Below are 27,959 nucleotides of genomic sequence, written 5' to 3' on the forward strand. Positions count from 1 at the left end.
TGTCTATATGTCCTTATCAAGTATACGAGGTTAAGGTGAAGACTTTCAGATTAACGAGGTGGATTAATGGAGTAGAACTATGTAGGTATCGAGACACCGCATAAACCTAAGATATAGCTTCACGGTGACAGATCATATGATTTCTGAATATAGAAAGGTACTTAGATGGTGTCATGGTGCGGTCGTAAGTCATATAATAGGTATTAAGAATACTTTAGGGATATCATACTTAACTTATACAAGCTAATTGAGAATTGCGACCAGGTGGATATACCCGAAGTAGCTAGTGGTGAGTGTGAAGAGTGTGTCCGTAGTATTTCTCAAAATATGTTGTATAATAATGCATCACTTTATTATTCTTGGCGAGAGCACGATCACCCCTCGTATCAACGAGACATTTCTATGGTACCATACCACCTCAAATAACAAGGCGGGAGAGATCGTCAAACTCACGGGAGGAGATATGATTGCGCCAGAAGCGCAGACCCTCAATTCCTTCTTCTCGACAGAGAAGCCCCCGATCTTCAGCCATCTCCAGCTCTTCGGCAGCCACCCCAACGCTCCATTTGAACCGATGCGCAGCTTCTTGTGCAGTGACGGCCCGACCAAAGAGAGACCAATCCCACGGGACAGGATCGCCAGGGGGAACTCGCCGGAGCTCCTCCATCCAGGCCTCGAGTTTTTCAATGGTCTTCTCGTCACTCCAGTCATATCGCTGTACAACAAGAAGACCACTTTTGAATCGTCGTAGACGCACTGGTAACTTGAGCTTCTCCCACAGCTCCGCTGCTTTCTGAAACTCCGAAGGACTGGTCAATTCTACTCCATTACGGGACCGATTGAACAAAGCCCAGAGATCAATTAGACTCATAATCCCACCTTCCCGCTGCAAAATGCCTTTTCGGTCATCAGTGAGATACTCGGCTAGGTCGCGCGCAAGTTCTGATAAATATAGACTTTCAGATCCAGAACTAAGCATGTCTTTAGTTGTCACCATCCCGAGAGCCGCAGCGGACTCAGATAGCACCACGCTGGTTTCTGGAGAGCCTTCATTAGTAGTCATGCCAGACTCACGCGCCAGAGTCTCGGCCAGCGCAACGATCTGCTTGGCAGAGGCCATCAAAGCCTCCAGGTCTTCAAAGGCGTTCCCTATGACCTGCTCGTTTTTCCTCCGGGCTTCCAGCCCTCGGCGTTCTAACCCCGCGATACCAACCCCGGAATGTCGTGGTGCCGAGGGTATAGGACTTTCAACGCTAGCGGCAGGAGAGGGTAAAGCTGGCGAAGAGGCGGTTTGCGACGGCGAAGGTACCGGGGGCGCATTTTGCAAAAGCCATTTTCTTTGAACCAAGGCCCCCTTGAGTCTTTCATGGAATGTCTTATCGCCACCTGCACGAAATGAAAGTTTAATGCTCTCACTAATTTCCGTGTTCGCGATGTGCGATTGCTCAAATAACGGCGCAGGAGAGTCCACACGATTGGCGTTCGCCGAAGAGCCAGCAGATAGAGGCGCTCCACAAATCTCGCATTCCACAAGAGACGGATGGTTCACAAAGGTACATCGCCTACAAGACACAGTTCCCCCGAGCTCAGAAGGCGATAGAGACGTATTGGCATTTGGTTGGCCTGTATCTCGTGTAGTGGCTGGTGATGCAACCGAACTCAGCAATGTAGACTCCCGGCTTGTTGCAGCACTGATCGCCGCTTTGAGAACGGTCGTAAATGGTGGTTTGATGCCACATGCTAGACAAGGAGGTAAATTTGTAGCCGCACTAGCCGTTGCGGGGTCGAAATTGGACGGAACTGGGTTGGAGAATGAGCATATGGGACAGATCCAAGTGGCATTGATTGGCTTTGGAGATGGTGAACTCTGTGAGAGGTTGGTCTGTGGGAGGTGAGAGAGTGACTGCGTTGAATGAAGGGCCGATTGTTGGGCTACAGTCGGGCTAGCTGTTGCGCTCCTCGACTGATCGGTCTTCTTCTTCTGCGGTTTCGGGTATATGATGAGCTTCGGAGATGACTTCAGGAAACCAGCCTTGAATCCGTGGGTTTGTTAGTGATTGGCCAAAAATAAAAGCCTCGAAAGCAAGATGTATGCATGTCGCACCTGAGACTCCACTCTATCGATTGCTTTTAGATCAATAGCCACTGAGTACTTTCGCGGGTCCTCGGCCGCAACATAGCACACTCTGTGAGATGTGAGATAGGCATGGCCATTTTGATAATTCTGGATTTTGTATTTCCTTTTGCCTCTAATCAGCACCCCGCATCAGAAGCTCACCATGAGCTACTTACCCTTCATACAACCCCACCGCGTCTTGGACAAAGAGAAGGATCTCATCAGGTAATAGCAAGGGTCTGAGCGCAGTAGTCAGATCCAGCGACTTGAAGAACATCTAGTAGGTTCAACCAGCTCCCAGCATCAAGGAGATCCATAAAGAGTCATGTCCAAGGCGATTACGATAACCCGATAAGGCGGGATGCATCCGTAGTCGGACAAACTAAAGTCCGGTGAGTAAGCGAGTATCCCTCACCGTCACGAGTCTGTGTGGACTTCACTCTCACCCTCCCCGGGCTCGTGAACATCTCATCTCGTCTTGGAAATAAACGTTCATCAACTGTTCTCTTCTCTCAAAACCAGTACCAGCTGAGGAGTAAGATCAAGACTTGATTCTTCCAGCAGTTCCTCGAGTCCTGCCCCTTCGTAGCTCTTTTCATTCTTACATCTTGTTTCTTTGTTCTCTTTCAAATCTTGCATCTACGATGAGTTCCAGCATACCACCTTGGCGTTCTACCACACCAGGCACAATGTCTAGTGCATTTCCTCCAAGTGGTAAGAAAAATATTTCAACTCAAGTCTCGTTGCTCTGGTGTCAGGAGACTAACAACCTAACAGCGGCTCCAGCATACACTCCAGTCCAAGCGCGTCGTAGCCTCGCCCATCATACCAAGCCAACAAATGGAACAGTTCCTACCAAACCCACTCAGTCGGCACCACCGGATACAGAAGCCCGGGCGCGAGTGGAGTTCCCCCCACCCGTACGCTCGTATGTGCAACGCTGTTTTGCTCCCGAAAATCAGGTTGCAAGCGTGAGCATTCCTGAAATGCAGGAGAAGTTGAGGCACGTCATTACGGAGGCGGCCCAGAATGACAAGCTGGGATTGATCGACTGGGAAAGGCTACCTTTGCCCCAAACTATGGTGCAAAATGAACGCAACAAGATCCTGGCCAACCCCAGCTCTTCAAACTGGGCGTCCAGCCACCCGGCTTCTCCGGGAGATGCCACACGGAAGCGAAAGTCAACTGACGGCCACCAATCGGAAACTGGATCGCCACCATGGAGAAAAGCTAACCGCAATCGTTTTGAAGATCGAGTTACTCACCCTACCACAGAGAAAAAACCACGCATAACACTGGACCAGTCTAGTAAGTCCAAAGCTAATTTGGAGATGAGGAAGAAGCGTTTTGAGGGAGTTGGGGCTAGCGGGAACTCTCCTTCTTCTCCTGCAGAATTGCCGATGCGTCCTGCTGACGCGGATCACGGCCCCGTTGTCGGGCGATGCCAAACATTGGAGAAGAACTACTTCCGATTGACATCTGCTCCCAACCCGGACAGTGTTCGTCCTTTGCCGGTTTTGCAAAAGACCCTGGATCTATTGAAGAGAAAATGGAAGGACAATGGCAACTACGGTTACATTTGTGACCAGTTTAAGTCTTTGCGTCAAGACCTAACGGTTCAGCGCATCCGAAATGAATTCACTGTCGTCGTCTACGAAATCCACGCCCGCATCGCCTTGGAAAAAGGGGATCTTGGTGAGTACAACCAGTGCCAGACCCAGCTACGAGTGCTGTATGCGCAGCATCTGGGAGGACACCCGACGGAATTCAAGGCCTATCGTATTCTCTATTTCATTTACACACGGAACTGGACGGCGATGAACGACGCATTAGCCGACGTAACTGCAGAAGATAAGAAAGACACGGCCGTGAAACATGCTCTGAATGTTCGCTCTGCCCTTGCACTCGGGAATTACCATCGTTTCTTCCAGCTATACCTTAATACGCCGAATATGGGAGCCTACCTCATGGACATGTTTGTCGATCGTGAGCGGTTGAGTGCTCTTGCAACCATGTGTAAAGCGTGAGTCTCTTGATTTCCCCTGTTCTGTTTGAGAATTCTCGCTGACCTTTTATCGTAGATACAAACCAGATGTCAACATCCGATTTATCACAGAAGAGCTTGGATTTGAGTCTGATGAGCAGACTGCACGTTTTGTTCTAGACAACTCCTCCGAAGAACTGCTGGCGGAGAGGGACGGCGCTGTAAGGCTGTTGACAGGCAAAGCAGGCACGCTGTTCGATCAAGCCAAAGAAGCGGCACACCGTATCGTCGATATCAAAGGCCAGATCTAACCAAGTTCTCATTTTCCATCTCTTTCTTGCGGCGAGGATTAAACCATTGGATCTCAGTCAAAGCCATTTTCTCATTTTTTTTTTTTTGATTTTGGCGTATCTTCAAAAGCGGGAAGGCGTTCACCACATACGTGCACATGGATACAACATAACCTTTCGAGAGTCGATTGCACATTGACATAGTAAATACCTATAATATCCAATCTATCCAGTACTTATTCCATATGCACAGTTTTGCCTGGTATATCAACACTCCCCTTCAATTGCATATCACGGTAGTATTAGGAAGTGAGATATGATCCACGTGAGGCGAGTGAGCAACTCTGGTCGAGACCTTTTTTGTGCGGGAACCTGCCAAGCACGTACTTCGTAGGGTAGATTACTAGATGTAGATGTGGCCAATGATCGACATTGAACAGAGTTTCTTCAGCTTGCCAGTGCCTCGATCATAATTGTTTTAACTTTTCATCCTTGTATCTAATATTCGAGAGGAAAGTACGGAGTACGGAGTATCCTCATACGGATACAGTCGGCAGATTGCAGGAGCCGCGCATTCGCCCCGGAAATCTAAATTTTTTAATATTAGGGAATTAAGCCCCCAATCTAGGCCCTTTGTTTCTGATACATTTTTCATATCCATTTTCTTTGTTCGGTGGGGTATGTAGGTAGGTGCTCCGTACATATCCAGCCTAAATTAATTTCCTGAAAAATCATTAAAATAGAAAGATCGGAACGGCTTCCAATGGGAGACAACACCAAAATCCACGGTAGAGGTAAACTTTGTAGGTCAACCATGGTTACAAGTGGGGAAATGAGGGGCAAAGATCCTTCTTTTTCTTCTTTCTCGTTCTGTGTACCTACCCTTTCTAGTACATATTTACCTGTATGTATAACTCTGTATCTACCTATATAGGTAAGATGGATATATGCATGTACAATTACCATGTACAATAATATATGTATGTCTCGTACTAGTCAAGGTCCCACGGGTACCTATGGGAGATGACAAATGGGGAGACTCGGACAGAATCGCATTTAGTCTAGTAGGGTGTGATTCAATTACACTAGCCGCCGATGGTGGATTATCATTTGTCTGCCCAACGGCAATAATAATAAATAAATACTAGAGCTGGCGAATACATTCTAATGGTTCTAGGTACGACACCTGACGATGTAAATATGTATACACCGAGGCTCAACCCAAGGTTCAGGGTTGGCGTTATCCTGTATTGACATGACCATACGAGATTGCAGATAAAGATCAAAGACTACATGCATATGGAGTACTCCGTATAGATCCTGAAATACCCAGAATACCCTCAAGAACATCAGAAGATCCCCAAAGAAAGCAAAAAAGCAAAAAGCGGGCCCCCCTGGCAATCATCCAAGCCGCGTGGTTGGAACCGCAATACGGATTACGCTGGTCAAGGTATATACACCTGGGCATTTGACTAGGCCTTGCTCCTCCTTTCCTCCTCTTTGCATCTCTCCTTGAATCCCTTTGCCCTCTTTTACCATGAAGGTGAGTTTCCCTCGTTCCGCAGTATTACCTGGTATCGTGTTTAATTAATCCGGTTTCTAAAAAAAAATCAAATTCCAAGGCCTTTAGACGATCTCTGAAGGGGGAGAAAGATCCCAAACCCCATCATATCTCTATTACACCCAAGTCCGCTATTGCGATTCTACCCCCGAAAAAAGTGAGTTGCGTCCTTGCGCAAGTTCGCCAGTTGCGTTGAAATTCGCCGCTTTCTTTGACCCCTCGCCCCTCCTTGTCCCACTTCCGACTCGTTCTTGGCAGTGGCTGACCGCATTTCCCAGGTAATCAAAGCGCTTTACGACTACCAACCGGAGGGGACCTCGCAGGAATTGGCATTCAGCAAGGGAGATTTCTTTCACGTTATCAGCAGGGAGGACGATTCGGATTGGTACGAAGCGTGCAATCCGCTGATCCCTAGTGCTAGGGGGCTTGTGCCCGTCTCCTTTTTTGAGGTTATCGGCAAAAACGAGAGGGATAGTGGGGGTTCCGGCGACCTGTCCAAGGACCACCACGACTCAGGATTCTCCGACCGCGGTCTTTCCCAAGATTCTTCCACCACCAAGAACGGCGCATTCAGAATGTCTGCACTCAAGGGTCAAGGCGCTATGGTCTACGGAGTTGTCCAGTACGATTTCCAAGCGGAGCGACCCGATGAATTGGACGCGAAGGCTGGCGAGGCCATTATCGTCATCGCCCAATCTAACCCGGAGTGGTTTGTCGCAAAACCAATCGGTCGTCTCGGCGGCCCAGGTCTAATTCCCGTTTCTTTCATCGAGTTACGTGATATGCAAAGCGGACAGGCTGTGGCCGACCCTCTTGACGCGGTGCGACGCGCCGGTGTTCCCAAGGTTGAGGAGTGGAAGAAAATGACGGCGGAATACAAAAACAGCAGTATTACACTGGGCAAAATTGACCCTGGTCACGGTGGGGGCAATATGACGGCTGTCACCTCGGGCATGGATAAGATGTCCATGGGCCACCAGAGTCAAATGAGTCAAAATGACAATGTTTATGTATGCAAACTTTCTGGTTCCCATTTGCGATTACTAACCGATGATGAGCAGGAGCACCAACGTAACGCCAGCAAGGGAACTTTGTCGCAAGTGCCCACATCGCAACAGAGCCAACTTCTCGTCCCCGTCTCCGCCTATATTCCGCGCTACTGTTTCGATAACGACAAGTATTGGTACATCATCGAGGCGAAGATGGAAGACGGTCGCTGCTGGGAGCTGTCGCGTTACTACCACGATTTCTACGACTTCCAGATCGCCCTACTGACCCAATTCGAAGATGAAGCTGGCAACCGTGGCCGTGGGCGAACCCTCCCTTTCATGCCAGGCCCTGTTACCCACGTGACGGATGCGATTTCCAACGGCCGACGACAGAACCTGGACGAATACATCAAGAAGCTCCTGTCTATGCCCCCGCATATTTCGCGCTGTGAACTCGTGCGCGAACTCTTCTCGCCCCGAGAAGGAGACTTCGAAATCGATCCCAATGCGTTCGGCGAGGATGCCCGGTTCTCGGGTGGATCTCAGCACTCCGTCGTGGATCCCCAACAAACCGTGTCGCGCCAGTCTTCGCAGCAGCAAATCAATGCATCCACCGAGCGGGTATCCCAGCAGCGCGCCCCAGCACCCACGCCCTACGCCAATGGTGGCCCGCCGCCCATGAACCGCCAACCTAGCTCTATCACCCAAGCTTCTAGCGCATCGGCCAACAGCGCGATGAAGGTCAAGGTGTTCTTCCAGGATGACCTTATTGCGATCCGCATCCCATCGGGTGTGAGCATGCAGCACCTCAAGGACAAGCTATGCGACCGGTTGAAGATTCAGGACGATATCGTTGTGCAGTACCGTGACGAATCCTCCGGCTCCTATATCGATCTCTATACTGATCAGGACCTGGAGAATGCCATGCAACGGAACATCAAGCTGACCCTCTTTGTCAGCGTCGCATAAAAAGCACTCACTTCTTTCCTGGTGTTGCGGTCAATAGACTTGCCCTTGATTTCATCGACGAGGTTATTTATTGTCAACCTCATATTAATGTTTGCCACGAGTAAGGTTGGTGCATTGGAGTTTTTGAATGACGCATGGTTATTCTTTGATTTTTTTTCTTCTTTTTCAAACTGATCATCAGTTCTTTCAGCGATTTCACATAGTCCATGAGGGCGAGATCGTGATTTAACGAATCTGATGCGAGATGTATGGCACGGTTTCCTTTCTATCTGCCTGTTTTCTTTTTCTTTCTATTTCTTGTTCCTGCGATGTGGCATTATGAGCTTTCTTCTATTTCTGCGTCAATTTCGCATCAGATCTACATCTCATCCTATTCAGGATCATACCCCGGTCTGCCTGCTTCTGTGTTGTGTACATATTTTTCTTACTTCTCGTGCGTATACCGGGGAGGCCTTTTTCATATGAGAGCGGCTCAACCGTGGTATCTCACAGCTCTTTTTGCACCAGCTATAAATGTTGATATACATTATTAGAGAATATTAGAAGCGTTCGGGTAGAGATGCCGCCATGATAGAGTGTCACGTGACTTGCTGACTTGATCTTTGTCCTGATTTTCCAAGGTTCGATTCTAGGAATGTTAATCTTGGTGGTCCGCTACAAGTTTTCACCGTCAGTCCCAGAGCTGCAGGAGCTGTATATATGTTTTCTGTGCCTGTTGTAATTCGGTATCTTTAGCCCGGGCCTTTGGCTTACGAGGACCCGCCACCACTCCAGAGTTATCCGGAGGAAAAACAAATCCTTGCCTACAATACAATACCTCGGTTTTACGCCTTCGCATCGCAACCGCTCTCCGCCAGGGAAACCCGACCTCTAGTCCACCGTCGCACCCGCAAATATAACTTCCAAAAAACCCGCCAATGAGCCGCCCATCGGCAAAGCTATGCGCGGAATGTTTCCCGAACGCGCTGCGGGCGCCTCGGGGCCTCCGCCCTACAATGTTGCGAGGTGCCGCTCGTAGATCCTATGCCACAGAGCAGAGGGCACTCGATACATTACGGCGGCCGAGTCGATCTCCGTTGGTATATGTCTCTCCGGAGAGGATCCGCTCCCAGCCGGCGATTCAGTCACCAAAGGGCCGAGGTCTGGCTACAGTCTCGGACGGCGAGAAGAAGACCGCTGCTGCGCCGCAGGATGGGCCCATGAGGGAATATGAAGTGCGTGTGCGGGATGGGAGACTGAGGGATGACGAATATCAGAGAGGTAAGTTGTGATCAACTCTGGCGCACAGATTCAAGCTGACATGCGCCGATGCTATAGGGATCATCCAAAATCTACAGGACCTCTTCGAGGCACTCAAAGATTACCACCAGCCTAAAGTTGTTCACCCAGAGCCCGAGTCTCTGCACCCTAAGGCAACGTCATCTTTCTTCGGGTCTTTGTTCGGCGGTGGCGTGAAGAAGCACGAAAAGTCCGCTGTCCCCGATAACCTTCCGAAGGGACTGTACATGTATGGCGATGTCGGGTGCGGTAAGACGATGTTGATGGATCTGTTCTTCGATACGCTACCGCCGAACATCAAGAGTAAGACGCGCATTCACTTTCACAACTTCATGCAGGATGTACATAAGCGCATGCACGTAGTGAAGATGAAGTATGGAAATGACTTCGATGCACTGCCGATGGTTGCGGCCGATATTGCCGAGCTCTCAGGCGTGCTTTGCTTTGACGAGTTCCAGTGTACGGATGTAGCCGATGCTATGATACTGCGACAGTAAGTGTTCGATTCCCGGATGGGGCCATTCAATAACCCAGCTGATGATTTGCCAACCAGGCTTCTTGAGCACCTCATGTCCCACGGCGTTGTTCTCGTCACCACATCCAACCGCCATCCAGACGACCTATACAAAAACGGCATTCAGCGCGAATCCTTCATCCCATGCATCAACCTGCTCAAGGCCGACCTACACGTCATCAACCTCAATTCCCCAACAGATTACCGCAAAATCCCTCGGCCCCCAGCTGCCGTCTATTACCATCCGCTGGGCGAGGCCGCACAGCAGCACGCGCAGAAGTGGTTCGAGTTCCTGGGTGACCCTATCGATGACCCCCCGCATGCAGACTCGCAAGTTGTCTGGGGCCGCGAAATCAATGTTCCCTGTGCTAGCGGCAAGGCTGCGAAATTCACCTTCCAGGAGCTTATCGGCGCGGCCACGGGTGCAGCCGACTACCTCGAGCTCGTCCGGCATTACAATGCATTCATTGTCACAGACGTTCCAAGAATGAACTATACCCAACGTGATCTGGCGAGGCGTTTTATTACCTTTATTGATGCGGTATATGAGAGCCGGGTGAGTAACGAGCAACGTTCCTGTTTACCTTTTTACCGTGCAGTCAACTAACAACCCCCTTCAACAGGCCAAATTAGTTCTCACGACCGAAGTACCCTTAGCAGACCTTTTCATGTCCGAACCTGATACGAAGAAAGGCTCTAAAGGTGACGGTGGCGACCACTCAGATCTCTCCGATGCAATGCGCAACCTAATGGACGACCTTGGTATGTCTGTGCAAACGCTGAAGAGCACGTCTATTTTCAGTGGTGACGAGGAGCGGTTTGCGTTTGCGCGTGCGCTTTCCCGTCTTTCTGAGATGGGAAGTAAGGAGTGGGTGGAGCGCGGATCGGCGCTTGAAAGGACTCCTGCGCAGAATAAGGAGGATCGGGACGCTTGGCAAAAGACGAGGAGTCATTGGAGTGAGGATAATATGTAGATTATGCTTGTCCTCTTGCCTTTGTCCTCTTGCCTTTGTCCTCTTGCCTTTGGTTCTTGCCTTTTGTTTTGTTCACACGCTACACTGTGCTGTAGAGATACCTGTGCACATAGATCGAGTTTGGTGTAAATAGCATAACTCTTCTTTCAATTATGAATTATCCCTATGGATTGAATTTATTCTGCTCCTCAACTTGAACCTACATATATTCGGGACATAAATCTCCTTATTTCGACTGTCAGCTCAATCCCTCATATATTGGAATTTGGAGATGCTCGGACATGTTTTCCACCCTGATATCAGGTGACGTCACGTCGCATCCGTGGACAAGTTCTGTATGATATTTCAAGATCCCTAATAAATTCGAAGCCCGAATCCAGGCATAAATTCACGTCATCGGCCTGCAATCAGCATGACCCCACCATCCCAGTGCCAATACCTTGTATTGCCTATGGAACCCCCATGATCGACCACCCAGGCAACACAGGCAAAGGTTACCGAACTATGGCTCCACCTCCATGGGATTGCAGGAAACTGCCCCGCGAATGAAATGGGAGCAATTCGCAATGTTTCTTGTCTATTCTGCTCCATTACAGGTTTTCCTGTCGGCATTGGTTGGTAAAGTGCCCGGGCGTTAGGTTAGGGTATGGGTGGTAGGTCATACTTTGGTCATTCTTGCAAAGCGGTTATTCCATCCTGGTTAAACTTTGGCTTGGGCAATCGACTTTCCGCTTTGTAATTATACGACTTCATTTCGTTGGTAGATGGACTTCGGGATATGCAACGGGGAATTACATCATTGACGTCGCACCTAGGGAATTGCACGATGACCAGCTTGATTTTGATATATAAAGCGGAATATTCAGCCTAACCTTTGCTTCGTTTACTGTTTCCTCCCTTTCTCTGGTATCATTGATATCAACCACACATATTATGGCAGCAAAGTCACACTCCAAGACTGCAGACGGCAAATTTGCCGATCTACAAAAGGACACCATCGAAGTCAACGACAAGCAGCACATGACAACTGACAATGGCGTCAAAATCTCCAACCCAGACCAATGGCTCCGTATCGTAGACGAAAAGAATCTTGGGCCCTCACTCCTGGAAGATCAAATCGCCCGCGAGAAGGTATCTACAACTCACATTCATCCACACATATACCAATATATATCTAAGCAAACTAACCAACAAACAATAGATAACGCGCTTCGACCACGAACGCATTCCAGAGAGAGTAGTACATGCGCGCGGAAGCGGCGCCTTCGGCACGTTCAAGCTATTCGAGAGCGCCGAGGACGTAACAACTGCGGGAATACTGACTGATACAAAGCGGGAGACGCCGCTGTTCGTGCGGTTCTCGACTGTGCAGGGTAGCAGGGGCAGTGCGGATACGGTGCGCGATGTGCGCGGGTTCGCTGTCAAGATGTATACCGCGGAGGGAAACTGGGATATCGTCGGGAATAACATTCCTGTTTTCTTTATTCAGGACTCGATCAAGTTCCCTGATGTTATTCATTCTGTTAAGCCTGAGCCGCATAATGAGGTGCCGCAGGGTCAGAGTGCGCATAATAATTTCTGGGATTTCCAGTATCTGCATTCGGAGGCTACGCATATGAACCAGTGGGTTAGTATTTCTCCCTATTTGGGTTGTGGGTCGATACCTGATTGCTGATGCGGTTCGTGATAGATTATGTCCGATAGAGCTATTCCGCGGTCTCTCCGCATGATGCAGGGATTCGGCGTGAATACCTATTCCTTGATTAACAAGGCCGGCAAGCGTCATTTCGTCAAGTTCCACTTCACTCCAGAGCTGGGCGTGCACTCTCTCGTCTGGGATGAGGCGTTGAAGATCGGCGGCCAGGATCCCGACTTCCACCGGAAAGACTTAATGGAGGCGATCGAGGCAGGACACTTCCCACGCTGGAAGTTCGGCCTGCAACTCATCCCCGAAGAGAAGGCCGACAGCTTCGAGTTCGACCCTCTCGACGCCACGAAGGTCTGGCCCGAAGAGCTCGTGCCTATCCGCTACATCGGCGAGATGGAAGTTAACCGTAACATCGACGAGTTCTTCCCTCAGACCGAGCAGGTCGCATTCTGCACGAGTCACATTGTGCCAGGCATCGACTTCTCCGACGATCCTCTGCTTCAAGGCCGCAACTTCTCATACTTCGACACGCAGATTTCGCGGCTCGGACCGAATTGGGAGGAGCTGCCTATCAACCGGCCAGTATGTCCATATATGAACCTGGTCAACCGCGACGGCCAGGGCAGACATCGCATCACTAAGAGCAAGGTGAACTACTGGCCGAACCGGTTCTCTGCGAATCCACCCGCGACCGCAGAGCAGGGCGGCTTCGTCAGCTACCCGGCAAAACCGCAGGGCGCAAAGAAGCGCGCGCTGTCAGAGAAGTTCAAGGAGCACTTCAACCAGCCGCAGGTGTTCTACAACTCGCTCTCACCAATTGAGAAGATGCATGTGGCCAAGGCATTCTCATTCGAGCTAGACCACTGCGACGACCCCGTCGTCTACAAGCGCATGTCAGAACGTCTAACAGCCATCGATCTAGACCTAGCCAAGACCGTCGCGAAGAATGTCGGTGGCGACGCACCCGTCAAACCCTCCAAGGAAAACAGGGGTATCAAAGCCAAGGGTCTGAGCCAGCTTGAATTCATGCCGGAGAAACCCATCATTGCGACGCGTCGCATCGCCATCCTGATTGCTGACGGCTTCGACTTCAACCAGTATACCACAATGAAGGAAGTGCTCAAGGAGCGCGGCGCGTTTGTTATCACAGTCGGTACGCAGCGCCAGGGTGTGACTGCCGAGTCTGGGCAGAAGGTTATTCCTGACCACTTCTATTCTGGAATGCGGTCGACGCTGTTCGACGCGGTCTACGTGCCTGGCGGAAAGCATATCCAGGCGCTGTCGAAGAATGGCGTATTCAAGCACTGGATTTCCGAGTCTTTCGCTCATCTTAAGGCTATTGCTGGCGCTAACGAGGCTGTGCCGTTTATTGAGCAGCAGATCGGGCTTTCTGAGGTCGAGGTTGCGAAGAGTGGTTCTCCGCTGAAGGAGTCGTATGGTGTTGTTACGGGCCATGGAGATGCCGTTTCGTTGTTGAAGGTTGGCACGGTCGCGCCCGATTCGAAGGGTCTAGCTGAGCAGTTTATTTGGCATGTTTCTCAACACCGCAACTGGGCGCGTGAGCTGGATGGACTTTCTGATCAGATTGCTGCTTAAGTCGGTGTTGCATGTGAAACGAATTGGATATGTGACCATCAAAATTGTATGAACTTTTTTTGGTTTAATGAGAGTTCAAGTCATTTCATATTTCTTAAATTTAATCAAATTTGGTAAAAGTCTCACGAATTCAAGGCCGTATCGGTGGATCTCACATTCAGATGCTATGGGTATGATACACTGCGTATGTAGGTGGCCAGCCTACATTCTTCATCGGCTGATCTACAATACACAAACCGAATCACAAGCTCATGTAGGGCTGGAGGAAATATGTTTCTGCAAGCTTCCATGCTCTCAAGGTCCTCTGCCAGAATCTTTTAGGCCAATGTAGCGCTAGCACTTGGTGCCTGTGCCTGCGCCTGTGCCGAACCCTAACTCTTCCCATATAACATACCCCAACCGCCATTAGCAATGATATACCACCATTATAGAGACACCGAACAATTGAAACTAGATAAACCCAAAACCCTCCGTCATACTCAGCCTCCCGCATACCACATCCCCATATCTCATAGGGGTCAGGGCTACTGGTCACATTTCAAGACGGAAGTTACACGGCAGGAATATCGGACCAGCCGCTTTCTGAACCAAGAGACTCTGGAAGGCAGAAGTATTCATGATGTCCTTTCGTAAATAACAAGCTATGTTTCTGGATTCTTGTTCCATTATATTTTTGATATTGGATCTCCGCAGTCATGGTTCTTCATCTATCACGCTCGACACGGCTAAGCGTTGTGATTGGCATATCGACATGTTTCTTTCTAGCTGAGATTTCGCGTCGGTTGCCCTTTCTTGGTTTCTGTGGTAGTGGTCTTGGTATGATATCGATGTGCTGATACCGGGCTAGTGGGCTTCTATACCCACTCTATTGCTCTGATTGCAGATGCTTTCCACTATGTAAGCGTTTTTGGGTGTGGAGTTGGATATTGTGTTGGCTAACATATATTGCAGCTGAATGACTTAGTTGGGTTTATTATTGCTCTTGTTGCATTGAAGGTACAGTCTGGTTTGGCCGTCGGTGTGGTGGTCATGCTGATGTGAAATATAGAAATCCGAGCGCAGTGACTCGCCTAAGGAGCTTACTTTTGGTTGGCAGCGGGCGCAACTGCTCGGTGCCTTTTTCAATGGTGTTCTTCTGCTTGGACTGGGTATTAGTATATTTTTACAGTCCATTGAGCGATTTATTGCTCTACAACGTGGGTGCAATCGCCCAGACTGGATGTTGATCTCGTTTGATTATGACTGACGGTGCGTCTAGATATCCACGACCCCAAGCTGATGTTCATCATTGGGTGTATCGGATTGGGCCTGAATATTATTAGCGTAGTCTTCCTTCACGGTAGGGTTCGTGGGGTCATTGTTAGTACCATGCTAACAGTACCCAGAACATGGACATGATCATGGACATGAACACAGTCATGACCATAGTCTATCACCCACAATTGAGACACCGGTTCTTCACCTCGACGAGGAATACCTTGATTCCAGCACCAAGGTAAGCTGCAACAAATTGAGCGGTCCAATTAATGGAGACCGACTGACACAGCTTAGCATGACGATCACAAGCATTTTCATTTCGAAAAACATCGCTGTGCAGACTCAGGCGGCCACGGCCAAAGCCATGGTCATGGCGGCCACGACCACGGTGATTTGGGCATGATGGGAGTGATGATCCACGTTATCGGCGATGCAATCAATAACTTGGGTGTCATGGCGGCCGGTCTAGTCATCTGGCTCGCTGCACCCTATGCCGGCCGATACTATGCGGATCCCGGTGTGAGCATGTTCATTGCCATCCTCATTATTCTGTCGTCCTTCCCTCTGAGTAAGTGTGGTACAAGCATGAATGGTTGAAAAGGAATAGCGAAGCTGACACTCTCCAGTGCGCCGGGCTGGGATGATCCTGCTAGAGAGCGTGCCCACAGGGGTTGACATGTGCGATGTCAAGCACGACCTAGAAAAGGTATTTCCGCCTTTCATCTTCTATTTCTTTCATTCCTAACAATCACTAGATCAAGGGCATCAATTCAATCCACGAACTCCACATCTGGCGCCTCAACCAACAAAAAACCCTCGCCTCAGTGCACGTCGTGGTGTCTGAGGACTCGGTCGAGGACTTCATGAAGACAGCGCGCGTGATCAACGAGTGTTTCCACGCCTATGGAATCCACTCCATTACACTGCAGCCCGAACTGTCGGATGCAGTTGATTCGCAAGAAGATGGGGTTTCCCAGGAGTCTTTCCGGTGCCAGGTCATTTGCGGGACTCTCTGCGAACGGTTGACTTGTTGTGGATAGACCGAGATCTATTGCCATGATGTCAAGATGGTCAAGTTTTGGATATCAACCAGCCAAGTGGCCGAGCAGTAACTCGGCCATCGCATTCTTCCTTGGTCTAGTGGTGATGATTTCCGCTTGTCATTAAAACCGATAAGCGCGGGAGACCGGGGTTCGATTCCCCGAGGGAGAGGTTTCTTTTTATTTTTCTCTTTTTTATTTTTACTTTATTTAATTGAATAATATCTATTGGTACTTTTAGGAAGAAGTAGTAGAGAGGAGTTTGACAGTCTAGGATTGAGCATGAAAGAGCAAGGGAGGATCTTGTGGCAATTCCTATATACTCCAGGTATCGCTATTTTAGAAAGAAGGACAGCACACGCTCAATGGTCTCTGAATTATCTTCCTGGACATTATAAGCAAGCAAGATGCATTAGCCTAGGTTTCTCCCAATTCTACATCGAAATCGTCACAAATTGCGCTGTTGAAGTAGCCTGACTGGGTGTACACTATAGCCTGTTGAGCTTTGAAAGTAATTCCTTGACAAATGATTTACTAGTTATCCAAAGGGGTGTCCCATTAACAATCCCCTATATAAAAGTGTACGATTGTACCTTATCAACATTGAGCAACAGCCAGTATGAACCATTAACCAATAAGAGCTGCATAGTTCTCCACTCTGCAAATAGGACGGCCGTCTACTCCAATGGATAGCCAATTCCGATTCCGAGATAGCCAGGTACTTTGTAGATCACACAGATAAGGTGCGGGGAATACGTAGGACGAAGGACTGCCTTGTGTCTCTCTCCCCTCTTTCTTATATATCTCAGTTTACCCTCCGAAACCAGCCATATTCCATCTCAAATCACTCATCAATATGACTCTTAATTGGGAGATCCAAGCCCAAAGAGGCAGAGATATCTTGAATAATTCTATTCCGAAACAATGGCTTCTCCCCGTCGACAGGCTGCCGCCAGCCTCACAGAAGAGTGTGATTGACTTCCCCCGACAAAGCGGGTTGTTGAATGAGCGCGAGCTCGTTATCACTGATATGTCGGCCACGGCACTGGTGACCGAAATGGGTAATGGAACAATGAGCGCGGAAGAGGTGGTGACTGCGTTCTTGAAGAGGGCCGTGTTGGGCCATCAACTGGTGAGATTGGGAGATGTGGATTGTGTAATTCCAATGTTGACATGCTTGTCAGCTCAATTTCGCAACAGAGTTCATGGCAGACGAGGCAATCGCTCGCGCCAAAGAGCATGATGAGTACTACAGACGTACAGGAGAACTGGTCGGGCCCCTGGTAAGCTCATATACATACTTGTTCAAATTTATCACAGCGAGATTTTAATGAAACAACCACAGCACGGTATACCAATCAGCGTGAAAGAACACATAGCAATGAAAAACCGAACATGCAACACGGGATACGTAGCTTGGTGAGTATAAATCCACCACGACAGCCCGCATTGCTGACAAGCAAAACAGGGTCGATAAAGTCACCACGGAAGATGCTCTTCTCCTCCAACTTCTGTCTAAAGCCGGCGCGATTTTCCACGTTCGGACTAACGAACCCCAGTCATTGATGGTATGTCCACAACTTCCACATTAGCGGTGTATCCCATAACCAACGCCATCTAGCATCTATGCTGCAGCAACAATATCACCGGCACGACATTGAACCCACTTAATCTCACTCTCAGTCCAGGCGGGTCCTCCGGAGGCGAAGGTGCCTCAATGGCCTTCCGGTGCGCACCACTTGGGATTGGCACTGATATCGGCGGATCAATTCGCTGCCCCGCAGCGTTTTGCGGTGCGTACGGCTTCCGTCCTTCCTCACTGCGGAACCCTGTAACAGGGCTCAAAGTCGCTGCTTCGGGCCAGGAGACAATCCGCGGCGTGGTGGGTCCACTGGCTAGTTGTTCAATTGAGGATCTAGAGCTATTCCAGAGAGCTGCATTGGAGCAGGAGCCTTGGAATATTGAGACATCCCTGATGCCTGTGGCGTGGAAGACGGTTCTTCCGACACGGGATATGACTGTGGCTATCATGTGGGATGATGGGTATGTCGTGATTCAAATAAATGTCTGCTGTCAGTGTGCTAATCCATTTCCCAGCTGCGTCCGCCCCCATCCACCTATTACTCGCGCTCTGAGACACGCCAAGGAGAAGCTGGTAGCGGCTGGTGTGAATGTCGTAGACTGGGAACCGTATAAGCACCAGCATGGCTGGGAAGTTATTGTAAGTGTCGGATATTCTCAGGGCATGCACGTTATAACGCTAACATAGCCCAGCGCGCTTTATACTACCCTGAAGCTGGCAGCAAGCAACGCGAGGTTCTTGCCGAATCAGGTGAGCCGGCACGCCCACTAACTGATTGGGCTCTCTCCTATAGCCGAAGCATGCCACTTTCGCACCCTGAGGCATGGGCCCTGCAAGAGCAGCGCGATATCTACAGAGACGAGTATCATGCTCTCCTCAATCGTCGCGGTGTTGACTTTATTCTGTCCCCGACATATCCCGCTGCTGCGGCAGTGATGGGCGAGTCGCAGTATTGGAATTATACTGCGATTTGGAACTTAGTTGACCTACCTTCCGTAGTATTCCCATCTGGAATCTTTGTGGATCCTAAGGTAGACATGTTGACGGAGCAAGACAAAGAGTACGTTCACAGGGATGAGGTTGATGAGAGAGAGTGGCGTAAGTACCAGGGTCCGGAAAGATATGAGGGGGCGTCGGTGGGACTGCAGCTTTCTGGGAAGCGGTTTAAGGACGAGGAGACCTTAGCGGCGGCCAAGGTTATTGAGGGGATTGTGAGAGACAAGGAATACTTGATGACTTGAAGACTTGGAGGGCTTGGGAATGGAGATAAATTGATTCGATGAATTTTACTTACAACACATTTACACCTCAGCTATGTCTCTTCGTAGCAAATACCATAGCAAGCGGCGTAGCAGTCTTCACTTTCTTCCCCTCAAAAGCCCTCTCCATCTCATCCCACAGTGGATTAATGTCCACCTCTGATACACTTGGTGTCGTCCAGGTAGATGAATAACCTCTAAACCAGTCACAGTCCTGCTCATCCATCCAATCCACATCATTCTCCTCCCAAACAATCTCCTCTCCATCCCTAACTTGACTCTCACCAACTCGATCATTAATCCTAAAAGCCTCAATACTCCCCCGAGCATTAACATATAACCTCCTCACGCCCTCCCAGTCGTCCACGGGGAATCCCAGAGCCTCAGTACCAGAATTCAAAATTCTTAGTGCATGATCAAGCATCGGATCATGAGCCTCACTCGCATAAAACGAACAAACAGCCCCCCAGGCCCTCTGAGCCCTCTCATTTCCGACAATGCGCGGATAATTATAATGCGTAATGACAAGCGTCCCACCCGGGCGTAACTCCCGCGCAAATTCCGCAATCGCGATCTCCGGTCTCGTCCAGTGGATACACTCACACGCCATGATCAGGTCGACCGAGCCAGACTCCACAGAGCTCCTTTCGGCACTTTCCTTCAGGAACCGGAAGCTAGATTCGGGAAGGCGGGATTCCTCGACTAGGACTCTGCGAGCGAGAGCAGTGTACCCGTCGTTCGGGTCGGAGACGATCACTTTTTTGAAGCGCGGGGCGAGACTTGATGAGACGATCCCGCAGCCGGCACCGATATCCTGAGCGAGGGACCAGGTGAAGTGGGGTTTTTGAGAGTGGTAGGTGAAGACCTTTTCGAAGAAGGAGGGCGGGTAGATTGGACGAAAAGTAAGGTAGTCGGACCAGTTTACGCCTTGGTTGGCGTTGAAGCCGTATTCTATGTTGGGTGTGGTTTCGGATGACATTGGTGATGTGGGTATTTGGGAAATGGTTGAATGATTAGAGGTGACAATGATATATTCAGCTAATGCTCTAGGGGTAATAGGGTGTATTTATATGTTGTTTTCCTGTTTTCTGCTTTTTTTTGCGAACAGATATCATTTTGTTATTTGTCATTCCCGGAACAGAAGTATAGGAATGAGAAAGTGTAAAGGATCGGGATTAATGAACCAGACCGTGTCTATTCGTTGAAATTTTGGGAATTTGAACAATCTTCCAATCAAAGAGGTTCAGACAGAGATCTTCGATCAGATCTCTAGAATATCTCTAGATCTCGGAGAACATCGGTCTAGTCGATCTCGGATCTCTTCTCACATATAGATCACATAATTGTTGGGCATACTCCATATGACCTTTCTCCTTGGTATCCATACTATTCCGTGCTCGTACATTGCATACTGCAGCTATGCTTGAGTTTTTCTCCAACTCCCTCGAGCTCTGCTGAACGGTGGGGCTGGTGGAGTCGCGGTGATCTTCAAATAGCGCCTCAACAAGCTCCTATACAAAAGAATGGGCTTTTTGTGAACTAAGAGTAGTTCTTTTTCTTTTTTCTTCTTCTGTCTATAGATAGGTGGGGTTAACTGCAACCATCCAAATACGGACATCTCAATCCGACTCAGCTCTCAAATCCTGCAGCGACCTAATCTGGCTACCATCTTCCCCAAAATTCCCAACATCCAGCCATTTCTCCATGGCAGACTTCAGGGAAGCATCCCACTCATCCCTCAAAATAGAAAACCAAGCCGTATCCCTATTTCTCCCCTTGACAATCATATGTTGTCGAAAGACTCCTTCAAACGAAAACCCCAAGCGTGAAGCCGCACGCCGCGAAGGCTCATTTAGTGAATTACATTTCCACTCCAACCTCCTATACCCAAGATCATGGAAAGCATGCTGAGCGAGGAGATAGATCGCCTCTGTCGCGCCGGTTGTGCGCTGGAGTGCAGCCGAGTACATTACATTCCCGATTTCAATGCCCAGGTGACCAGGAGTCATGCGCATCAGAGAGAGATAGCCAATGGGTTTTCCGAAAGTGGGGAAAGAATTGCGCCTGTCGATGATTGTGTAGAACAATGGGTCTGTCGAAGTGGATTTCGATGCGATGCTGGTTTTGAAGGTTTCAGCATCCGAGTACGGCCCGTCGAACATATAGTCCCATAAGTCTGCTCTGGATGGTTCGAGTCCACCGATGAGGGCAAAGAGGTCATCTGCGTGCTTTGGCGAGAGTTTCTCGAGGAGAATTGTTCGGCCTGGAATTGTTTGGCTCGTTGGTAGTAGAGCTTGGGTAAAGGGAACTATTGGACCTTTGGGGCGTAGTGCTGCCATTTTTGAAATTGATTTGTTCGAGCTATTGATGATTGAAATTGAGAGCGCGGCGATATTATATGAGTGCTACCAGCTAATACCTAGCGGAGTTGGCCGTGTATATACTGTTTATTGGGCTGATCTATGTATGACTCACGCCAGTGTGATTTGTTGTGAATGCCGAGAGTCCGAACGTGATAGGTTGATTCTCCGAACTGGAGCAAAAGTACAGATTGACTCAATAGTGAGGACAATTTCGCAAGAAGTTCGGAAGATTAGCAACTAATTAATTACATTGATGTGGACTATAGACAGCTGCTTCTCCTTACCTTTAAAATAAACCAGTTTTGCCCCTCTTTTTGTACAGCAAATACCATAAAAAGATCAGCTGAAATGCGCCAAAACACATGACTATCCCACTAAACAATTGAATACCCAAGTAGTTCAAATCCGCACTACCATCGGCGCCAATTGAAGCGAGCGCACCTGCTATTGGTGGTCCCACAAGACTCGCAAAGCTACTCAAGCTTTGCGCCATTCCAAGCCAAGTTCCAAGACTCTTGGGGTCGGGACAGACCTGAGTGAAAACGCTCGGCGGCAGAGGAATCAAAGCCCCGGAGATACCACCTGTGATTTGGGTCAAAATAGAACACCGATGACTTAGAGAAGGAGCTTCACTTACCATAGAAGGCAGCAAAAAGAATAAACCGGGCAAGACTGTCTGCACTGATCCAACAAATACACAGAACGCCTGAGAGTATACCGCAAATGATCCAAGCAATCATCGACCCATAGTAATGAGCGAACAAAGTCAAGACAACACGGCCAATAACCGAAGAAGCCTGGGAAATCATCAAGATATTAGAGGCCATTGAGCGCGATGTACCTAGTTTTGTCTCCGCGTAAGTCGGAATGTAATAGAAAGGCGTGATATAACCAAGGTAAAGAAAAAAGTTCCCGATAGCAAAGCTCCAAAAAGGCAAATCCTTCAAAGCGCGCAAATCAATCAAGCTCCTGCGCTGGGTATTTTTAACCTTCACTGCATGTCTCTCCGGCCACAAAAGCATAATAGCAGCCGCGATGAACAGCGCCAGCATCAAGAACGCCACAAGGCGGACGGTCCAGGCGAACCCAACCTTTGATATAAGCTGGTTGAACATCGTCGTATAGATAATGCCCCCGACAGGCGCACCGCTACTCGAAATACCTAGCGCAACAGCCCTTCTTGTTGTGAAAGAACGGCTGACCAATGCAATAGCAGGGACATAAAGCAGTCCGAATCCGAGGCCCATGCAGACCCCCTGGCTTAGGAATATGGCGTAGTAGTCATGTGCAAGACTAAGCATCATTATGCCGACTACACCTAGGGTACTGCCGACGAGAATCATGCTCTGGTTGTAGCCAAGGTCGAAAAGTGGGCCGGATAGTAGACCGCCGACGATTAGGAGCCAGGATTGAATCGTTCCAATCCAGGCGATGTCAGATGATGTCGATGATGGGATATAGGTGAGTGCATAGTAGCTTTGGAATGTCCCAAATGCGAGGTTGAGACCCCTGGAAAGCAGTTAGTTTTGATATCCAATTGGAAGTCGAAAGAAAGTTGACATACCAGACATTGAAGAATATAAAGAAAGCACCGAGAACTTGGAGACAGCTGTACACTTTACTTTTTACAGCAAAGGTAGAGTGTATTTCAGATGACTCTTCATCTTCCGTGATATGTGCCAGATCTGTGACCTCGGGCTGCGTCTTGCCTTTTTCCGATAACATGTTTAACAGCCTCGAATAAGTTCAATTCTAAATTAAAACGGTAGCCAGGATTCGAAGGAAATAACAAAAGCTAAGACCCCTCAAATGTATTGACCAGTCAATATTATAGCCCTGTACCGTATGCAACACTGCCGTGTTTACCGGTGATGCGGGGTGAGTGTCTTTGGGGTAACAACCTATCACGTATTTCGAAGCACTATTTGGAGTTAATCCCATGTCCGATTTGTAATTTCTACGCTACTAATTAGTTAGTATCGATATGAAAATATCACGCTTACCAAGATTGAGTTGCGCCATTGGGGTGAAATTGACTAGCGAAAGGTGTGATAGTACCTCGGCTAAAATCAACCAGTGCTTTGTAGTATGAGCAATGGACAAGTCATACAGTAGATTCGCTAGAGTTATATTTGAGGAAGGGCTTTAGTGTAGACATTGAATACTACATATATTCAGTACAGTATAACATGCAATGAAGACTAATAACCTGCTGGGAATAGCAAAGTGGACAACGGAACCATTTCCGAAGAATCAGACCTATCGATAGTTGATATTGATTTTCACGTTTGAGTTATTTTTCCTTCAAAATATGATGGGGTATTAAATGGAGTCCAGTAATTTTGATCATCATCCAAAGCATTAATTCCAAGCTCCAAGAGAGAGCGCATAAGTACATCCATCAATACACATGTCCATGTATCTGGAAATAGAGAGCAAGCATAAAAACATAAAAACATGAAAGCAGAAAATAGCACTATCGTGACGATATTTCCATCATTAGAGGGAAAAAGATTGAACACCTGATATCAGAAGCCCAAATCAGAAGAACTCCACGAGACCCGGGAAAGCCAAGCCCAAGGGCAATCCAAATAGAAAAGAAATCGCAAACAAAACAAAAGGAACAGCATGAAGAAATGATCATAATCATCTACTTCCGCCAGAACATAGCTTTTCCAACGGTCCTGCCAGCAGCCCAGCGAGCCTCGGCTAGCTTATCCTTAAAGGACACACCGCCGCCGTAGCGCACAGGGTGGGAGGAGGCCGCTCCAGACTCAGAAGTAGCAGTCGCACTCGAACCGCCGAAAGAACTAGGAGCGAAGTTCGTCATATTACCCGCATCGAACTTCGTCTTTCCTTCAACGATTTTCTGAACGACGTTCAAGATAGCATAAGCAGTAGAGCCAACAGCACGAATAGCCGCGAGGACAGCGACAGACCACAAGATGATAGCGAGATAGATGTTTGTGCCGCCGGAGTCAACACCGTAGATTTCGGACACAGCCATGGCGAGGATTACGTTTGCGACCATCCAGATGGAGACCATGTAAGTACGGACAGCACGATAGTAGTCCTCCTGCAACTGGGTATCCGATGGCGGGGGCTCGGGGACCTCGAGGCGATCGCGGAGGTTGCGGAGGGCCGCGTCGTAGCCGGAGTCAATATCGAGTTGTTCGGAGGGCATTTCGATGACGACGGTTGAGCCGTTGATGGTCTTTGCTGCACCGAGATCGGTGTTGATTACGTTGTCACCTTTGGTTCCCCAAGTGACGTCGTGGGTGTTGCAGAAGGCGTAGACTTGGAGAATGCAGATGTAGCTGGGCATGAGCAAGAAGTATTGGACCGAAGAGGTGAACATGTGCCACGGGTCCAGGTAGAGGAATGAGCTGTAGAAGTAGAGACCGACAGTTGACAACATGGAAATCACAATGTTCATCATTAGGCTATCGCCAACTTCTAGGTCATCGTTTCCAACCCCAGCACGTGCGAGTAACTCTTTGACCACCAAGTAGAGGGCGCAGAAGACCGTGTAGAACATGATAATGGCGTACACAATGATACCAGAGAGATAGAGATTCTTGGCACTGGAAAGAGAATGTCAGTCAAGTTCCAATATATGACGAAGCATTTTGGACTCACCCTTGCGGTCGATTACCCAGCGAGATAATAAACTGCAAACACATAACCAGGACACAGGCATAGCGCAGAACAATGAAGATATATTTGCCCATGTTGTGACCAAATGGGTCAAGTTTCTCATCGGTCAAAGAGCCAGCAATGAAGTAGAAAGCGAGGTAGAAATTGGCCTGTGGAAAGTCAGTGGACGCCCCCAAAGAAAACAGAGCGCAAAACTCACAAGACCAAAGTAAGTAAACAGCAGATTAAGGAATTGATAAAAGAACTCGATGTGAAGCAGGACCTTCCGGGTAAAAGTATGATCGGTCTTCCAGATCTGTTTGGCATTGAAAATCGAGTAAACAGCCGCGAAGAACGCACCGTTCAGCCATCTTCGACGCTGGGAGATGAACTCAGGAACCGAGTCCGGCACATCGGTTTCTCCAACGGCGTTCTTAACAAACTTCAATACCCATCTCTCTTCCCGTTTGGCGACCAACTCCCAGCAAAGAATACGATCTTCGGCGAGGTACATGTTGGCAGTGAAAACGTCTGCATCTTGACCGTGGAGTGTTTCACCCTTGAAATATTGGTTCAGGGGGCCATGTCCGTCTGCGTCGTTTTGCAGCGCAAAGAATCGATATGCACTGAGCGCACCGGGCAACACAGTGATGTAACCGAAGACTGATTCCAGCGGCTTGTCGAGAATATTGGACATTTTGTATTCGAAGTTCTGACTTGCCACCAGAGGGTTGAGCAGACCGAGCATGTTCTTACCTTTAGCAGCCTTGATCTCCCCAGCAGCGCCGGCAACATTGGAGTCCTGATCAAACGCCTTCCACAAGTGGTAGAGCGCCATTGGCTCTGGTCGAGTTCCAACATCGAGCAAAATACAAATGTTGGGCTGAAGGGCACGACCAAAGGCATTGAAAAACCATCTGTGGGAGTTCAGCTTCTTCTTGTTGTGTTCCTTCAAACAGAAGATAACCTGACACGGAACAATTCCCTTCTCCGCACCCTTAAACTTGAGATCATCATCAAGCGAGACCTGCGTGGTGTACTCGTACACGTGTGCCTGAACTTCCTTTTGGTTGACAATATTCTTCGCAATACCCTCCTGGTAAACACCCAGGGCGGCCAATGCATTGAGTGTGCGCGGGTGGACCTTCTTACGTCCATCAGCCACAATGCAAACAACGATTTTCTTCCATCCATCGCGGCCCCAAGTACGCGACTTGGTGCGCGAGCAGAAGTGGCTGATATTCTGCATAACGCCATGCATAGTACGGGTGAAACCAATCTCGTCTTCGTTGTACATGGTAATACAAATAAACAGCTCTGTCTCGCGAGTCGTGGTGCCAATCTGCTGCCGAAGCTTATATCCACGTTCGCCGTAGTCGTCCGGATCGGTTGTAACAGCGGTATATCGCATGTGCGTGAACTCACGCTCATCGCGGCGAGGGAGGAAGCTGTGAAGAATTGTGGGAATTTTGCACTCCAAAATAAGCTCTCCATTGACCAACTGAACTTCTTTTTTGGCGACCTGCTTGGATCGGACACCACGACGGCCCTGCTTGTCGGGTGCTGGGCCATAGTGGAGGTTGGGATCCAAAACGTGCGATTCGTCGTCATATTCATCATCGAGATCGACTTTGGACATGCCATCTTTCTCGTCTCCCAACATTGTCGATTCGCTCATGAATGATCGGACACTGGCGCGTGAGGTGTGGTTAATTGTGCGGCCATCACCACCGAATGGATCTTCGCCATGGGCATCACCAATATCGATGCTCGTATCCATTGTTGATTTTGGTCCAGTGAACAACGGCGCAGGAGGCAATGGTCGACGGGGACTACCCCCATATCTTGAGCTGGGTGTCCCGGGCCTTGGACTACCGTTTAAATCGGCGCGCTCATATCCAACACTTGACACGGAGGGTGGTCGGATGTGGGATGGGCTCCATGGGCGAATTGGCGATCCTGTGCGTGGGGGAATAGATGGGTACACAGAAGTGTCTGCGAGGTTTGCTGTGGGAGGCGGGATACTGGGTACACTGGACAAGCTGGATGGTGGACGCGAAGGTGAAGCGACGCTAGGCACCTGGTAATAACTATCATAGCTTCGATCATGTCCGGTCCTATAATTGTGCGCCCTGGTGTTAGACCTTGGTCTTGGAAGACGTTCCATTTTGCCGCGAAGCTGGCACTAAGAGGCCCAATGTGGAGGTGGAGGGGGATGGAACAGTAAACAATGCACTATTATCAAGTGTACAATGTTTACAATGTTTACAGGGTGGGTGATTGACAAACAGCAAGGAAGGAAGGGGTTGGCTCGGTCCTTGTAGCAATGCCCATTGACGGGCAATTGCTCGAGGCTCCCAGCCTCTCCGTTCCGTCAATGAAGGAGTCGGATTTGGCAGTGCACGTGGCTCCGTCGCGAGGGAAACCACTGGAATGTGAAGACGGACAGGGTTGCATCAGAGACAATTGGGAAGTATAGGAAGTACATACGGAGTGTGATCATAATCCGGGTCATAATGGGAGGGCATATGACTGATACCTGAATCATCGGCACCGTCGCCGCTTGGCAACAAGCGCATCGTTCCTCCATTCAGACGTGAGGCATTGGTCGGAGAGTCAGGATCGGACAGATAGGAACTTGCGTCATGGTTGAGGTATGCGGGCGGCGCGTCGCCGTAGTCGGATGGCGGATGGCGGTTCATGATAGAACGTGGAATGTGATGTTTTTTTGTTTCAACTCACTGCCTCATAGTATTCCACCTGAGGTGGGTATCGATGAGACAACGATGAGAATTAATCCCCGTCTCTCGAAGATACGACAGAGTGGGGGTAGATCTGTTTGATTCGACAGATGAGGCTCGAGGAATGGAGGAATGTGAGTATAATATCAATATGAAAGCTCC

General features: G+C 49.0%; 11 protein-coding genes across 11 annotated transcripts; 6 read left to right on the forward strand and 5 right to left on the reverse strand.

Annotated features, from left to right (window-relative positions):
* Positions 1-418: 418 nt before the first annotated feature.
* N7518_008469 (ESCRT-II subunit protein VPS36) lies at positions 419-2,393 on the reverse strand (the record flags this gene model as incomplete). Its single annotated transcript, XM_057189396.1, has 3 exons — positions 419-2,032; positions 2,105-2,240; positions 2,293-2,393. The coding sequence occupies 3 exons, from the start codon at positions 2,391-2,393 to the stop codon at positions 419-421; spliced, it is 1,851 nt and encodes a 616-aa protein (XP_057041099.1).
* Positions 2,394-2,760: 367 nt separating this feature from the next.
* Positions 2,761-4,411, forward strand: N7518_008470 (uncharacterized protein; the record flags this gene model as incomplete). The annotated part of the gene is made up of 3 exons (XM_057189397.1): positions 2,761-2,830; positions 2,894-4,139; positions 4,198-4,411. The coding sequence occupies 3 exons, from the start codon at positions 2,761-2,763 to the stop codon at positions 4,409-4,411; spliced, it is 1,530 nt and encodes a 509-aa protein (XP_057041100.1).
* Positions 4,412-5,927: 1,516 nt separating this feature from the next.
* Positions 5,928-7,909, forward strand: N7518_008471 (phosphatidylinositol-3-phosphate-binding protein BEM1; the record flags this gene model as incomplete). The annotated part of the gene is made up of 3 exons (XM_057189398.1): positions 5,928-5,933; positions 6,013-6,108; positions 6,230-7,909. 3 exons carry the CDS (start codon positions 5,928-5,930, stop codon positions 7,907-7,909), a joined length of 1,782 nt encoding a protein of 593 aa, XP_057041101.1.
* A 917-nt stretch (positions 7,910-8,826) lies between these two features.
* On the forward strand, positions 8,827-10,675 carry N7518_008472 (AFG1/ZapE family ATPase; the record flags this gene model as incomplete). Its single annotated transcript, XM_057189399.1, has 4 exons — positions 8,827-9,169; positions 9,227-9,680; positions 9,741-10,257; positions 10,325-10,675. The coding sequence occupies 4 exons, from the start codon at positions 8,827-8,829 to the stop codon at positions 10,673-10,675; spliced, it is 1,665 nt and encodes a 554-aa protein (XP_057041102.1).
* A 933-nt stretch (positions 10,676-11,608) lies between these two features.
* On the forward strand, positions 11,609-13,919 carry catA (catalase catA; the record flags this gene model as incomplete). Its single annotated transcript, XM_057189400.1, has 3 exons — positions 11,609-11,806; positions 11,877-12,302; positions 12,366-13,919. 3 exons carry the CDS (start codon positions 11,609-11,611, stop codon positions 13,917-13,919), a joined length of 2,178 nt encoding a protein of 725 aa, XP_057041103.1.
* Positions 13,920-14,614: 695 nt separating this feature from the next.
* N7518_008474 (putative di-, tri-valent inorganic cation transporter) lies at positions 14,615-16,216 on the forward strand (the record flags this gene model as incomplete). The annotated part of the gene is made up of 9 exons (XM_057189401.1): positions 14,615-14,735; positions 14,767-14,816; positions 14,871-14,915; positions 14,968-15,115; positions 15,178-15,258; positions 15,305-15,414; positions 15,471-15,744; positions 15,803-15,882; positions 15,932-16,216. The coding sequence occupies 9 exons, from the start codon at positions 14,615-14,617 to the stop codon at positions 16,214-16,216; spliced, it is 1,194 nt and encodes a 397-aa protein (XP_057041104.1).
* An 856-nt stretch (positions 16,217-17,072) lies between these two features.
* Positions 17,073-19,039, forward strand: N7518_008475 (putative glutamyl-tRNA(Gln) amidotransferase subunit A; the record flags this gene model as incomplete). The annotated part of the gene is made up of 7 exons (XM_057189402.1): positions 17,073-17,348; positions 17,401-17,499; positions 17,562-17,635; positions 17,685-17,784; positions 17,838-18,259; positions 18,314-18,437; positions 18,491-19,039. The coding sequence occupies 7 exons, from the start codon at positions 17,073-17,075 to the stop codon at positions 19,037-19,039; spliced, it is 1,644 nt and encodes a 547-aa protein (XP_057041105.1).
* A 67-nt stretch (positions 19,040-19,106) lies between these two features.
* Positions 19,107-20,036, reverse strand: tpcM (methyltransferase tpcM; the record flags this gene model as incomplete). The annotated part of the gene is made up of 1 exon (XM_057189403.1): positions 19,107-20,036. The coding sequence occupies one exon, from the start codon at positions 20,034-20,036 to the stop codon at positions 19,107-19,109; it is 930 nt and encodes a 309-aa protein (XP_057041106.1).
* Positions 20,037-20,676: 640 nt separating this feature from the next.
* On the reverse strand, positions 20,677-21,396 carry N7518_008477 (GNAT family N-acetyltransferase; the record flags this gene model as incomplete). Its single annotated transcript, XM_057189404.1, has 1 exon — positions 20,677-21,396. The coding sequence occupies one exon, from the start codon at positions 21,394-21,396 to the stop codon at positions 20,677-20,679; it is 720 nt and encodes a 239-aa protein (XP_057041107.1).
* Positions 21,397-22,049: 653 nt separating this feature from the next.
* Positions 22,050-23,145, reverse strand: N7518_008478 (uncharacterized protein; the record flags this gene model as incomplete). Its single annotated transcript, XM_057189405.1, has 2 exons — positions 22,050-22,929; positions 22,985-23,145. The coding sequence occupies 2 exons, from the start codon at positions 23,143-23,145 to the stop codon at positions 22,050-22,052; spliced, it is 1,041 nt and encodes a 346-aa protein (XP_057041108.1).
* Positions 23,146-24,070: 925 nt separating this feature from the next.
* chsB (chitin synthase class II) lies at positions 24,071-27,758 on the reverse strand (the record flags this gene model as incomplete). The annotated part of the gene is made up of 4 exons (XM_057189406.1): positions 24,071-25,004; positions 25,060-25,226; positions 25,277-27,173; positions 27,547-27,758. The coding sequence occupies 4 exons, from the start codon at positions 27,756-27,758 to the stop codon at positions 24,071-24,073; spliced, it is 3,210 nt and encodes a 1,069-aa protein (XP_057041109.1).
* Between the last annotated feature and the right edge of the window lie 201 nt (positions 27,759-27,959).

The sequence above is a fragment of the Penicillium psychrosexuale genome (assembly GCF_028828465.1).
Source record: "Penicillium psychrosexuale strain IBT 29551 chromosome Unknown utg000004l, whole genome shotgun sequence".
NCBI lineage: Eukaryota > Fungi > Ascomycota > Eurotiomycetes > Eurotiales > Aspergillaceae > Penicillium > Penicillium psychrosexuale.